General features: G+C 32.2%; 1 protein-coding gene across 1 annotated transcript; it reads right to left on the bottom strand.

The window, feature by feature from the left end:
* Positions 1-61: 61 nt before the first annotated feature.
* On the bottom strand, positions 62-1829 carry LOC118754966 (probable basic-leucine zipper transcription factor Q; the record flags this gene model as incomplete). Its single annotated transcript, XM_036489827.1, is given in 2 exon segments — positions 62-898; positions 1332-1829. A coding segment is annotated over 1 exon segment (667 nt), but the record flags the coding sequence as incomplete, so codon positions are not given.
* Between the last annotated feature and the right edge of the window lie 11670 nt (positions 1830-13499).

The following is a 13499-nucleotide window of genomic DNA, read 5'->3' on the forward strand; positions in this document are numbered from 1 at the left end:
CAAATAGAATATTTGTATGATAACGAAACTCGATTTTTGCTATGCAATTAGCAATTACTCACCGTTTTGAAGAGATACTGGCGATCTGCGGCTGTAGCGTTGGCGGACGATTTCTTCATATTCGCCGTATGCAGCAACACCGACTCCAATTGGCTAGCATTGATTGGCGTTTGCAGCAGAATGGTATTGGTTGTATTGCCAGTTGCAGTGCCACCGCCGCTGCTGCTGCTACTCCCGGCAACCGAAGCCACTGCACCAGTGCCACCACCGCCACCAGCAACACTTTCTTTAGTGGCAACATATACCGTGCTTTTGCTTGTTGGTGTTGTTGTTGTTGCATGTGTTGTTGCTTGTATTGATTTGCGTGCAACAGTCGTGGTTGTGGGCAATTGTGTCAATGTTGCAGCAACGTTTGTTTTATCAATTTTCTGTTGTTGCTTATGCTGCTGATGTTCCAACTGCTGTTGCGGCTGTTGCGGCTGTTGCGGCTGTTGTTGTTGTGGTGGTGGTTGCTGCTCATTATAAATACTAATAATGCCATGCTTATTCTGTATGACAATCTGTCCGTTCTCGTTCCGTGAGCCGCGCAACAATATTATGTTGTTGGTTAACTGCTGCGCCAGTGATTGCTTTTGCGTCGTCTGCAGTTGAAGCTGTTGTTGTTGCTGTTGCTGCTGTTGGTGTTGTTGTTGCAACAGCTGTTGTTGTTGTTGCTGCTGTTGCTGCATTGATGTGGAAGTGTTGTGAGTCGTTGTTTTTGTTGTTGTTTTGGTTGTTGTTTTGGTTGTTGTTGTTTCTTATGTTGTAGTTGTTTTTGTTGTTGTAGCTGTGGTAGTTGGCTTTGTTGTCTTCTCGCTAGCAACATTGTTGTTGCTTGATTCGCCGTTTGCACTAGACGCTGCAAAAAAAAAACAAGATGAAAAACAAAATGTTACTCATACGCCATGTAGGAAGAGATTGTTTATTTCTATTTAATGTTACGCATACGCCCTGTGCTACTGAGTTCGAATGAAGGTTCATTTGGCTTATAGCATGGACAGACGGCAACGTTAAACCGGATTAACGGCGCAGTTGATCTGATCAAAATTCTACCCTGACAGGCGGCAGTATTGCGGATTAAGCGAGCCGCGAAGTCATGAGTTCGAAACCCACGGCCAGCAAAACTTTAAAAATTTTGTTTAGATTATTCAATTCTTACTTTTATTTTTTTTTTTAATGTAGTTATAGTTGCTGTGGTCTTTAAACTCTAAAAAAATAAATTAACTTGCATTTTTTATGTAAAATAACTTTAATTCAAATGAGTTCTTATTTAATTTCAATTGGATTCCTACCTGAATTTGTATGGTGTCCAAGCTAGATTTGCATGTTCTGTGTTATCTACGTTCTCTGAGTTTTGGTCAGTGTTGTCACTGAAAATGCCATTGATCCGTACTAAGTTAGGGAATTTAGTGTAGCGCTTAGTCTGGATCAATTCCCGAGATAATTCCGAATTATCGAGTTTTCGCGGATAAACGCTGCTATCTGTCTATGCTTTTACCGCTGTTAAAAAGCGATGAAATGCGGAAGACCGGATTTTCTCATTTTTTTAGCCGTTCAGGCTTTTGCAGGATTCTCCGTATTTTCGAGATATTTTTTCTGGATGCTTCGGTGATTTTTTAATTTGTTGGCAACTTATCTGGTGTCTCTGTGTTTTTTGGGACTTTTCGTGATGTTTTTAGATATGTAAATTGAGAACTTTCAGTTTATTTTGTTGGCAATCTTCGAGGTTGGAGTTCGTTCATACAAAAATCACGTGATTTTTTTTTTACTCTGAAATTAAAACCACTCCAAAAAAAGGTATCTGGATTGTGGAAATTTTTTTTTAATTTATGGAGGATTTTATTCTTTTGAAGGAAAAATATATTGGCGCTTACACATATGTTAGTTTTTGGCCGAGCTTCTCCTCCGTTTTGTGGCGTGCGCCTTGATGTTGTCACACAAATGGGTGGGGGACCTACGATTTTATGCCGACTCCCAACGGCGATTGTATTTTAATGAGAAGCTGTTTTTCATGGCAGAAATACACTCAGAGGTTTGCCATTGGCTGCCGGGGGGCGATCGCTATTAGAAAAAACTTTTTTTTTTTTCAATGGAGTTATTTGAGCTTTGTGCCGCTATTAGTTTGTTAGGAAAAATGGGGAAAACACCGAAGTCTTGGCGATAGAAGATTTTTTATTTTTCGATGTTGGGTTGAGCAGGGCTTGACCCCAGGCGCCGCAGCAGCCGCCATATACATATGTATATTAATCCATATACATAGGTTTCTCTAAAGATTTTGTGGATTTTTATAAATAGATACTTATAAAGCGGTTTCACATATTCTAAATTAGTTACAAATTAAATAAAACATCATAATATGGGTTTCAAGTGAACATATTTTCGGAAAATCCCCAGTTCAGAAATATTTTTGGTAAGGTTTCCACTTATTTTGAATCGTAAATTTATTTCATTTTTTGCTTAGAAAATAAAGTTACAATATTACTATTCATGGCTACTAAAAAAAGAACCTTAAACAAAACTTTATTTATATAATAAATGTTATCCCTTAGGATGCTAGTGTAAAGTTGCCACTTATTTTCGATTATACAAAATTTAACTGAAATAATGCAATATGGATACCAAATAAGAAATTTAATCCAAAAATATTCTAGATAAAGGTTGCCAGGTTTTTTGGTTGTAATACAAATTTTAATATCTGATGAATTTCAAAAAGCCTTTCTTTGTAAGATATGTACTCTTCATCCTAGCCTATTTTTAAATAATGCAATTTTTTAATGCAATTTATTAGATATCAAAAGCTAAATTGTTTTTAATTTATCTCAAAATATTCTTTTTGTAGAATTCTGCGGCTTCATATAGGCTAAAATTTTGGCAATATTTTTTGTTTATCAACATAACTTTTTTTTAGTTTTCTATTTTTATTTTATTTCGCTGATTGCTGAGGTATTTATTAGGCTCAAATATCAAGCGAAAATATACATAAATATGTGTATATTACACAGTAGTTCTAAATAATAAATTCCATTAACAGTTATTACATAAAAAAAAAAAATTATAAATTAAAACTCTCCAAGCGACAATTATTTTATACCCAAACCTTGGAAACTTTAAAAAGTATATACATTTCGAGCAAAGTTCCGTCAAACCTGGTACTAATTATTGAATTGACAAAATTTCCGAAAACAAAAGAAGAACGGTTAGAAGATAAAGTTGAAAAGTTGATATATCTTAGTGCTTTTTTAAATATGCAGTTGAAACTAGTGGAGAAGCGCTGAAAAAACTAAAAGGTGCTGATGTAATAAATAAAAAGGCCTATGAATAGCTATAAATAGATTCAACTGGTCAGATAAACAGGAAATAAAACGTATTCTGTCGTCGTTCAAAAACTTGATGATGCTACTGAACTGAAAAAGCTAGAGAAGAAGGCGACAAATAGGCTATTGGTGTTATCGCTGAAATCACAAATAAAGCCTAAGATAAGCCACCGTGAAATCGTTACACATTTACCATCAGTCTTAACCGCACGCGCTTCAAACGAAGGTAAATAAAGCCTTTGTTCTACTGGTTCAATGAGTGATACAAATTTTAATATGCGCAACTCTTCCATCTTATTATTGTAGTACACTGACTCTACTCGTTTTTTCGATTGTTTGTCGTTTCGTGAATAAATCTCTCGACATTATTTCCTGCCAGGGATAATATATTAAGACAAATCACCTGCTCTAAAACCTGCCTCATAAGAATCATCTAAAATCTGTGTTCTGTTTACTGCTTCATCAAAACAAATATCATGGAAATTTTCTTTAAGCAGAACAAATATTAGCTGGTGCTCCATGCAATATCTTAGATAAAATTTTTTGGTATAAAACCTTTTTTCTTAATTAAGAAATGATTCAAATATTTGTTTGTTTCTTCCGTAAAACAAAAATTATGAAACTCTTTTAAACTATTGACTACTGCAGTCAACATACCACATAAATCAGGCGGTGTAAAACTGTCTTATGGAAATCATTTAAAACTTTTGGGTTTTTCTCTTTTCTCATTGAAGCAAGTACAATGTAATCCTTTTAAATTAAAAGAAGCATGCATTCCTGCTCCACATAACGTATTTAGATGATAAGTTACTTGGCGTAAAATCTGCCTTATAGAAATCATCTAGAAGTCCTGTTCTGTTTCCTTTGTCACTAAAACAAACACTATGCAACTTTTCCTTTTCCTTTTTCTTTTTTTTAAATATTGTGTTTTATTTACTTGCTCATTGAACCAAATATCATATCGGCCTTTAAAAGCTTTTGCATGTACGAGTACGCCATGTACGGTAGGGTCATAGAAGAAAATATTAGACATTTTTATTTAATTTTTATGATTTTTTTGCAAAAGAACTAAAGTTTGACAAAAAATCTGTTATATTTTTATTTAATTTTTTCCCTGTTAAAATGTGATTTTTTTATAAAAATGAAAATAATTATGTTGGGAAAATGATCTGATCTAAGTAGGAAAACGATATACAGATCCGTAATGCACGGCCCAATCTAAAAACATAGATCAGCGCTAGTGCTATGAAGAAATTTCAGTACCTGCAGGCAAAATTCTTGCAGGCTGGGATTAAGGACTCCCCCCCCCCTTTCCTCGCTTTCAAATGTGCTATTGGCAAATCCGAAGTTAAGCGCCCAAGCTATATAGGTGAATCATTGTGGATATTTGGGGATGCAATTGCTTTAATGAGCATACAATCATTTTTATCTTTTCCGATGATACAGCTGTAATTACACCTCTATTCGCTGCATTAACTGCAGATTTAAGGGCAAATGTAGATAAACGTGGATGGAGTTGGAATAAAACATCAGATATTAGAGATTTTACGGTTTGCAAAAGAGAATTGTCCATCAGAAAATCTGGCAAGTTTTAATGTTTGCGTGGTTAGGGACTTTAAGGAATATTTCCTATAATAAGAAATATATATATTTTCTTTTTTTTTTTTGTAAGTGTTTCTAGTATCACCGTACCGAATTAGCATCACCTGATCTTAGTGGTTTGTCTAGTCATAGTAAGTAAAGGTGTTTTATGCATTATAATGGGGAAAATATAGGGTTAGTTAGAAGTTTGTTAAATCGAGTTTGCAGAAAGGTTAGAGTGTTTTTTGAATCAATGCCCATCTTTTTGCACTCCGTTAGAAAATATCGATTTTTTCCAGCATTCTGATTTCGTATTTTTGCTACTGCGTTTGATTCTGATATTGCAAATGAAATCTCAAAAAATAAATCTCAAGTTTTGAAATGACACAAAAAAACGCCGTAATACGTAAACTTAATATTGAGTCGTAGATTATGTATACCATGTTTCCAGATCAGATCATGTCACCAAGATATTTTTGATGAAAAAAATCAAGCTTTAGCAAAGAAGAAAATAGAAAAATAAATCTTTTGTATATTTTTTTTTTATTTGCATTAAAGTCCATTTTTTTTTTTTTTTAATCAAGCTATTAACAACGAAAATCGAAACATATGTAAACACCGTTTTAATGGACAATTTAAAATGTGAAATAATTTTTTGTATTAAATAGGAGCAGGAAATAATGTCGTACCACCCGTCCTACATAGTGTATTAGTAATATTTTCGATGTTAAAGGTCAGTATGCAGGTCTCATGAAAACGGTCAAGAAAAAAATTGCCATTAATTCGTGTGTATGTCCACGAAATTTTGGCATCCGATACCTCAAGAAATAATGGAACTGGCATATATTTCTGTTGCAAAGTTGGGTTGCCTTCTGCATTTTTTTCACAAAAAACTTTAGAAAACCGTAGTTGAAAGCTTAGCAAATTTCTTAAGAACTGCGTACTGCCTTAAGGAAATTTGACACAACATTTGACATTTCTTGTACATGATTTTATATGGAGTTTTTGCTTTTCTTGAGAGCTGCATACTGGCCTTAAAGTTGTAATTTTATTTTCATTCGCAATGCAAACTTAAAATGAAAATATCTTGAAAATTAAAATTACCTGATCTAGAAAGAGAGTATACAGATATGTAATTCAAAATTAAGTTTACGTATTTTGTGTCAATTTAGCGTCCCTACAGTATAATTTCGTTTTGATAACGATCCATACTTCCATAACATTATTTGATCTAGGAAATAATCGATGAGTTGCGGTTCGTTATCTTGAGGGCAATAAAAAACGGGTCATAAGATTAGGAAATATTGCAGAGAATAAGGGTTCGTTGTCCAGATATCCCAGAAGGTACACAGGTACATGATGATCTGCTTATAGACCAGAATTTGCAACAACTGATCAATTTTGTAGGTGGGTACTGGCTTCAACAGCATGATATACATAGTTGATATAGCAAGATCATCATGGTATGAAAATATGTCCCGCACCAACAGCGTGGAGGTGGGGGGGGCTCTACAATTAGGCGGCGAAATAGTGATATCAATTGATTTTGGCCCGCAATTAGCATTGGATCAAACTAACGGAGTGAGTAGAGTTTGTAAGTGGTAGTTAGAGGATAAAGTTTTCTTTACTCCATATTTACGCATTTTATGAGTAGAGTTTTTTTTCAAAATAATATAGAAGGTTAGTTAAGACTCGCTCAGCTAGTTTTAGATACTGAGGCTGTGTGCTGTTTAAAATGATTCCCTTAATTTTAGGTAACAAATAATTTAAACAAAAAAGATAAAATTCAATCCGAAGAAAAATTTATATGGTTAAAACTGAACCTTTTTTATAAAAAGAATAATATACAGCCCGCAACAAAAGATAGCACATCAACATTTTTACCAGTTTTGACCGCTTTTCTTTTGCTTTTTTAAGGTTCATTAATTTTTTATTAAAGTTCAGCTCCATGTCCAACAAAAACCATAAAAGTCTAAAATTCAAATTTTGTACAAAAATTTAAAAATTGCACAAACTTTTCATCCCATTTCCAAGTATTTTAATTCGAATTTCTAAACTAATTTTTGGTATGCAATTTTAGAGCTTATAGCACTGATTTTTGAAGTTTCTTTTTTCTTACGGTGTTATGCCCTTTTTTCCATATAAAAAATAACTTTGTATAGAAGAAAATGCGTAATGCAAAAAAAACAAGAATATCAAAAATCAAGTCGATTTTTTAGCGAATTCAACGAATTGCACTTTATTGTACTAGAATTTAATAAGCTATAAAACTGCATATCAAAAATTATTCTAGAAATTAAAATTAAAATGATTGGACTTGGGATGAAAAGTTTGTGGAATTTGTATTTGATAGATAAAGATCTATATTTTTATATACAAAAAAAGAACATTGAACAAACAAAAGATAAATAGTCAAAACTGTTCAAAATTTTGAACGCCATCGTTTTGTACTTTTAAAATTAAAAACTATCACACACTTTTCTTTTTATTCTAAAATTAATTACTACTAGTATTTAAAGACCTGAGCTATCCAACCATACTACTGTACTCGCCTACTGTAAGATTATTTATATTTCCTTATTTTCTTTTCCCTAACCCACTAATAATATTATGTCGTTAAGGAGCTTTTCTAACTTTTTGATATAGTATATTAACTATCTCATTCGATGGGTTCTTTTTAATAAGACGGTTTAAATATTTTGTTTTATTTCCTGCTTTATCAAAACAAAGACCATGCAATTTTTCAAAAATATGACAAAGTTTAGTACCTGCTCCATGTAATATTTTAGATAAATGTAGCGGCTCGAAAAGTGTTTTTTCACTTAAGAAGTGATTTAAATAACTTTCTTTATTAAAACAAGATTCATGAAAATTTATTAAAATAGAAGCGGCATTATTTCCTGCCATGGATAATATAGCAGTTAAATCACATGAATTAAAATTTGCACTATAGAAATCATTTAATAATTTTGTTCTTTTTCCTTTATTATTAAAACAAACATCATGAAAAGCTTTTAGAGCGGTACAAACATTTCGTTTTGCTCCATATAATATATTACACAAATTGCTCAGCGTAAAACCTGCTTTATCATTTACGAAATGCTTAAGATACTTCTTGGTTTTCGCTAAAAAACAAAAATCATGCAATTTTTCTAAACCATCTGGTGTTCCGCTCAACATAATACATATATCCCCTGGCTTAAAACCTATATTATAGAAATCATCTAAAATTTTTGTTTTCTTTCCTTCATTATTAAAACAAATACTATAGAACCGTTTTAGAATAGAAGAAGCACGAATTCCTCCTCTATGTAGTATGGAGGATAAGTTGCTTGGTTTAAAGCCTATATTGTAGAAATCATCTAAAAATTTTGTTTCCTTTCCTTCGTTATTAAAACAAACATTATGGAATTCTTCAAAAGCATCTGCAGCTTTAGCTCCCGCTTTACTTAAAATACCGGATAAGTTATGCATTGTAAAACTCTCCTCCCTACCTTTTCCTTTAATAAAATGCTTTAAATATCGTTTTTTCTTTCCGTGTTTATCAAAAAAGGCATTATATAGATCTTTAAAGGCCTTAGGAGCGTTGACTCCTGCTCCATTTAAAATACTAGACATATTGGTTAGATTTATTCCTTCTTTTTCTAGAGTTTTTAAGTATTGTGTTTTCTTGCCTTCTTCATCAAACCAAAGATCGCATAACTCTTTAAAGGCTTTAGGAGCATTAAGTTTCGCACCACGTAGAATACCCGTTATAGTAGCAATGTTTACTCCTTCTTTTTCTAGAGCTTCTAAGTACTGTGTTTTCTTTCCTTCTTCATTAAACCAAATGTCATACAAGTTTTTAAAAGCTCTAGGAGCATTAGATCCTGATTTATTTAAAATACTGGACATATTAGAAAGCTTTATTCCTTCTTTCCGCAGAGTTTTTAAATATATGGTTTTCTTTCCTTTTTCATCAAACCACAGGTTATATAAGTCTTTAAAGACGTTTGCAGCATTTGGTCCTGCTCCGTTTAAAATACTGGATACATTGTTTAGATTTATCTCTTGTTTTTTCAAAGTTTTTAAATATTTTGTTGTCCTTCCTTCTTCATCAAACCAAAGATCGCATAACTCCTTAAAGGCTTTAGGAGCATTAAGTCGTGCTTTGCTTAAAATACCGGATACATTTGTTAAACGTATGCCTTCTTTTTCTAACGCTTTTAAATATCGAGTTTTATTTCCATGTTCATCAAACCATAGGTCATACAAGTCTTTAAAAGATTTTGCGGCTTTGTCTCCTGCTGCACTTAAAATACTGGACATACGAGCTAAATCTATTCCTTCTTTATCCAGAGTTTTTAAATATTGAGTCTTATCTCCTTGTGCATCAAACCATAGGTCATACAAGTCTTTAAAAGCTTTTGCCGCATTTATTCCTGCTTTGTGTAGAATACTGGATATATTAGTTAAATTTATCCCTTTCTCTTCTAGAGTTTTTAGATATTTTGTCTTATTTCCTTGTTGATCAAACCACAATTCATATAAATCTTTAAAAGCTCTAGGAGCATTAGATCCTGCTTTAGTTATAATACTGGACATACGAGCTAGATCTATTCCTTCCCTCTTTAGAATTTGTAGACACTTCATCCCTTCCCTTGTAGTTAAAAAATGTACGAAATGATTAAATGCAGGTGTCCCGTCTCTACCAATCACACTTTTAGCAAATCTTATTTCTTCATTAATGTTTTTATTTTTAATCTTCTTATAACTAGATCTATTATTTTTTATATCTACAAAAAGCTTTTCCATTATTCCTTCGTTAAGAGGGCCATATTCATGAGACTCTGACCAACGTAATGCTATTTCGTGTAATTCTTCATAATTATATGGAACATTGGATATATCTATCTCATCTTTAATAATATCATTCAGTTCTTCCCTATTAGGTTGATTAATTGCAAATATTAGTTTGTCTAAAAATTTTTCTTTTATTTCTTGTTCATTCTCAATAGAAAGTCGTCTATCTTCTTTTTCTCTTTGCAGAGAAATTGGAAGTTTTAAAATACTTAAAAGCTTTTTTCTTGTTTCTTCTTGCACAAATCGATAAAGACCATTTCCATTTATACACGAACAATCTCTTAAAGCTTTATCGTTATCAAATTTTAAAGGATAAAAATCTTTAGATCTCACGTTTAGATTTAACGTCTTTTCTTCTGTAAGATCTAGATTTGCATTGGTAAAGATAACAAAGTATTCCATACTCTCTCTTAGTTCCTTAACAAAAAGGGTAAAATACTTTTTGATAGAAAACATACTCCCTTTAGAGGCCAATAACTGGCTATAGCCGATATCACGATTTGTATTGTAAGCCTTTACGTAAGTGATTTTATCTTTATAAATAAGGGCTATGTTATTAGATATATCATAGCTCCTTCCCTCATAATTTATGGAAAATATGTTTTTATACAAAAACATATCGTGCAAGCAGAGCATTAATAAATTGAATTCATATATAATTCTCGATACATGATTCTCGAGTTTGTTATCCTTTTCGATAGCTGCTAAATCGCGTAGCACTCTTTCCTGTAATGCTATATAATCATCTTGAACTATGCTATTTTTTGCTATTTCATTTTTTATAATGCTGTTCAACTCTTCTCTGCTAGGCTGATTAACTGCAAACACTAATTTATCGAAAAATGCTTCTTTTATTTCTTTTACAAATAGCTGAGAAATTTTTCTTTCTTTTATTAATTTCTGCACAGCCGACGAAAATTCTAACCGTTTTAAAAGTTCTTCTTTTGTTGTCTTATCTAGCGAAAATCGATAAAACGCACTCTCTTGCGTATTGTCATCTATAGACAAAAAGTCTTTTAAAATATCAAATTCTTCTATGTTTATGCTATCAAATTTAAGAGGATAAAGATTTTTGAATTTTCTTTCTCTTAAATTATTTTCTTTTGTAATATCGAGGCCTAAATTAGTATATAAAACAAGATGTTCTATATTATTTGATAAACTATCTGATTTAGAGATAAGATGTTTAACAAAACTATCAAAGTAATTATGGATAGAAAAATTTTGTTTCTTTTTAGCAAATAATCGAGCATAACCAATGTCGTTATTTACGTAATAGTTATCTCCATGTTCAATTTTTATATGAATAGATTTGTTTTCATAACGAAGGACAATATCATTAAATTTATCAATTTCGGAATCTCCAAACGCTAACGATAATAAAGGATATTTCTTTTTATACATAGACTCTCTAAGTGAGCAAAGCACCGACAAGTCTAATCGATACATAAGTCCAATCAAGTGATGAGGAAAATATCGCTTAGTTTGAAAATTATTATCCAATTCATCCTGTCCAGGGTTATCCTGTAAATCACTACGAAACTCTGAATCCTTATTACTAGTCAAATTTACATCCATGCGCAGCCTCTTTGATACTGTACCATCTTTGTCTTTGTCTATAACTGAACGTCCACGTTTTCTACTCATTTTTTGACTTTGCATACCTGGACTTCTTGAATGATCACTTTGTTTGTGTGAGGAATTCTCAATATCTTGCAACGATGTAGAAGTTTCGTTACCTAAAATATAAAACCTCTTATTGTTTTCACTATGTACGGTAGTCGAAAAAATTAGCAAAGCAAAGGTATTTTTTTTTTTTTTGTAGCTAATAAAATTATTTTAATGGCTATACAGTGGGGAGAAAAAATGTCAAAATGACATTTTTTTTAATATTACCATACATATGTATTTTTCATAATAAAACATTTCCGTTGATGTTTGATTAAAATATATACTATAGCTTAAACATATTTAATCAAAGTTTTAAACTAAAAAAAAAAACAAACATTAGAATACATTCTTCATATTTTCATAAAATTTTCTAACTTTTTGATATAAATTTGTAAAACACTTCTGAGTATGCAGTTTTATACGTTTTTATGAAACGTGCAAGTTTGAAGTCTTTTTCGGTTTTTTAATTTTCAATATACACACATATTTTGCGCAAATTTTCATAATAGACATTTGTTTCATGTAAAAAAGCGAAAGACCATAGCAAAAGAAAATTTAAAATTAACGCTATTTTCCAGAAAATTTTTCTATTTTTTTTTCTTTGCTTTAAAACATTGATAACATCTGTTTTAGCTACAGCGTAGACAATATTTTAATTTAAAATCAACGAAAAAGTTTTAATATGAAAAATATGCTAATATTTAAAAAAGTAGCCTGTGTGACATTTTTGCTCCCCACTGTACATAATTAAAGAAAACATACTATACTTACAGCCAATTTCACCAAACTCATTTAAGTGGAAATCAACTTTAATTAAATTTTTTTATAATTCTCATTTAAATTATTTCCAGTTTCAATAAGCTATTTATTTAAGTGAGTAAAAAGTGGTTGTTGTAAAACAGACTAGGCCAGCGAAAGCTTTCATTTGTACTGAGAGCTTTGGCACGCTGTGTTGTAAAAGCAGAGCTGCTATACAAGTAAGCAGCAGATACACAATGATCAGCTGATTAAACGAGTAACACCTCTGGGTGTGATTATTCTGATGTAATTATAGGTCACTTAAATCAAAATTAAAAACAAATTAAAGTGGATTGGTGAAACCAAAAACCGAAAAAATTAAAGTAATTTTCACTTAAATGAATCTGGTGAAACTGGCTGTGAGGAAATAATTTTTTTCTTCATTTAGTTTAAGCTGGCAGATATAAATATGTGTATGTGCTTAATAAAAACTTCTTATATACTACATCTTTCTTATAACACTTGTCGAAATTTTAAAATCATATTACTCATACGCCATGTACGCCGAAATCTATTGTCAACTCAGCACCAACCCACCCCACCGAAGGGAGCGTACGATTGTTGCGCCAACTCCCACAAAGCAGCTGACAACTAACTTGTCTAACATGACAAATTTACATTGGCCGCTGCCACACCCACCGCACGCACCCTTTGCAACTACTACTAGCGCATACGTCAGCACACACACACACACACACGCACTTACAGACACAAGCATAGATGCGTGCAGCTGCTTGTAATCACTTTAAGTACAAAAAAATAGTTCACTCTCCGCCCACTTCAAGTAAATTGAATTGACATCGGCAATATGCAAAGTGACAAGCTATAAAAAAAAATCTCTTTTAGACCTTTCGAACAGAGCAGTGCTGTCCAAACTGTTGGTAAAAGAAATTGTACACACAAATCCACACATGCTAACATATTTTAGCATGAACATACATACATACATGTATGCATTTTGGACGTCAAACTAAACAACAATAGCGAGTACGCAAGCCAAAGCGCAAGGGTCGCACACAAAGAAAGATAACCACTTGAAAGCGTACGCTAACCGGAAATTTATTACTTCATATTGTCCTCGCGAACATTTGGTGGACGTTTGGCTTTTCGGCATCTTTTTTACTGTTGCTTCACCGCAAAAATTTCTTGTTTAAGTTTTGTTATTGTGCCACATGTACTTTGTCTAATATGTATGTTTGTATCTATGTATGTAGCTTGACTTTGCGCCTGCTATGGATAAGGAAAAAATGCCGT

Source organism: Rhagoletis pomonella, unplaced genomic scaffold, assembly GCF_013731165.1.
Source record: "Rhagoletis pomonella isolate Grant_MI unplaced genomic scaffold, Rhpom_1.0 Rhpom_scaffold_05001, whole genome shotgun sequence".
Lineage (NCBI taxonomy): Eukaryota > Metazoa > Arthropoda > Insecta > Diptera > Tephritidae > Rhagoletis > Rhagoletis pomonella.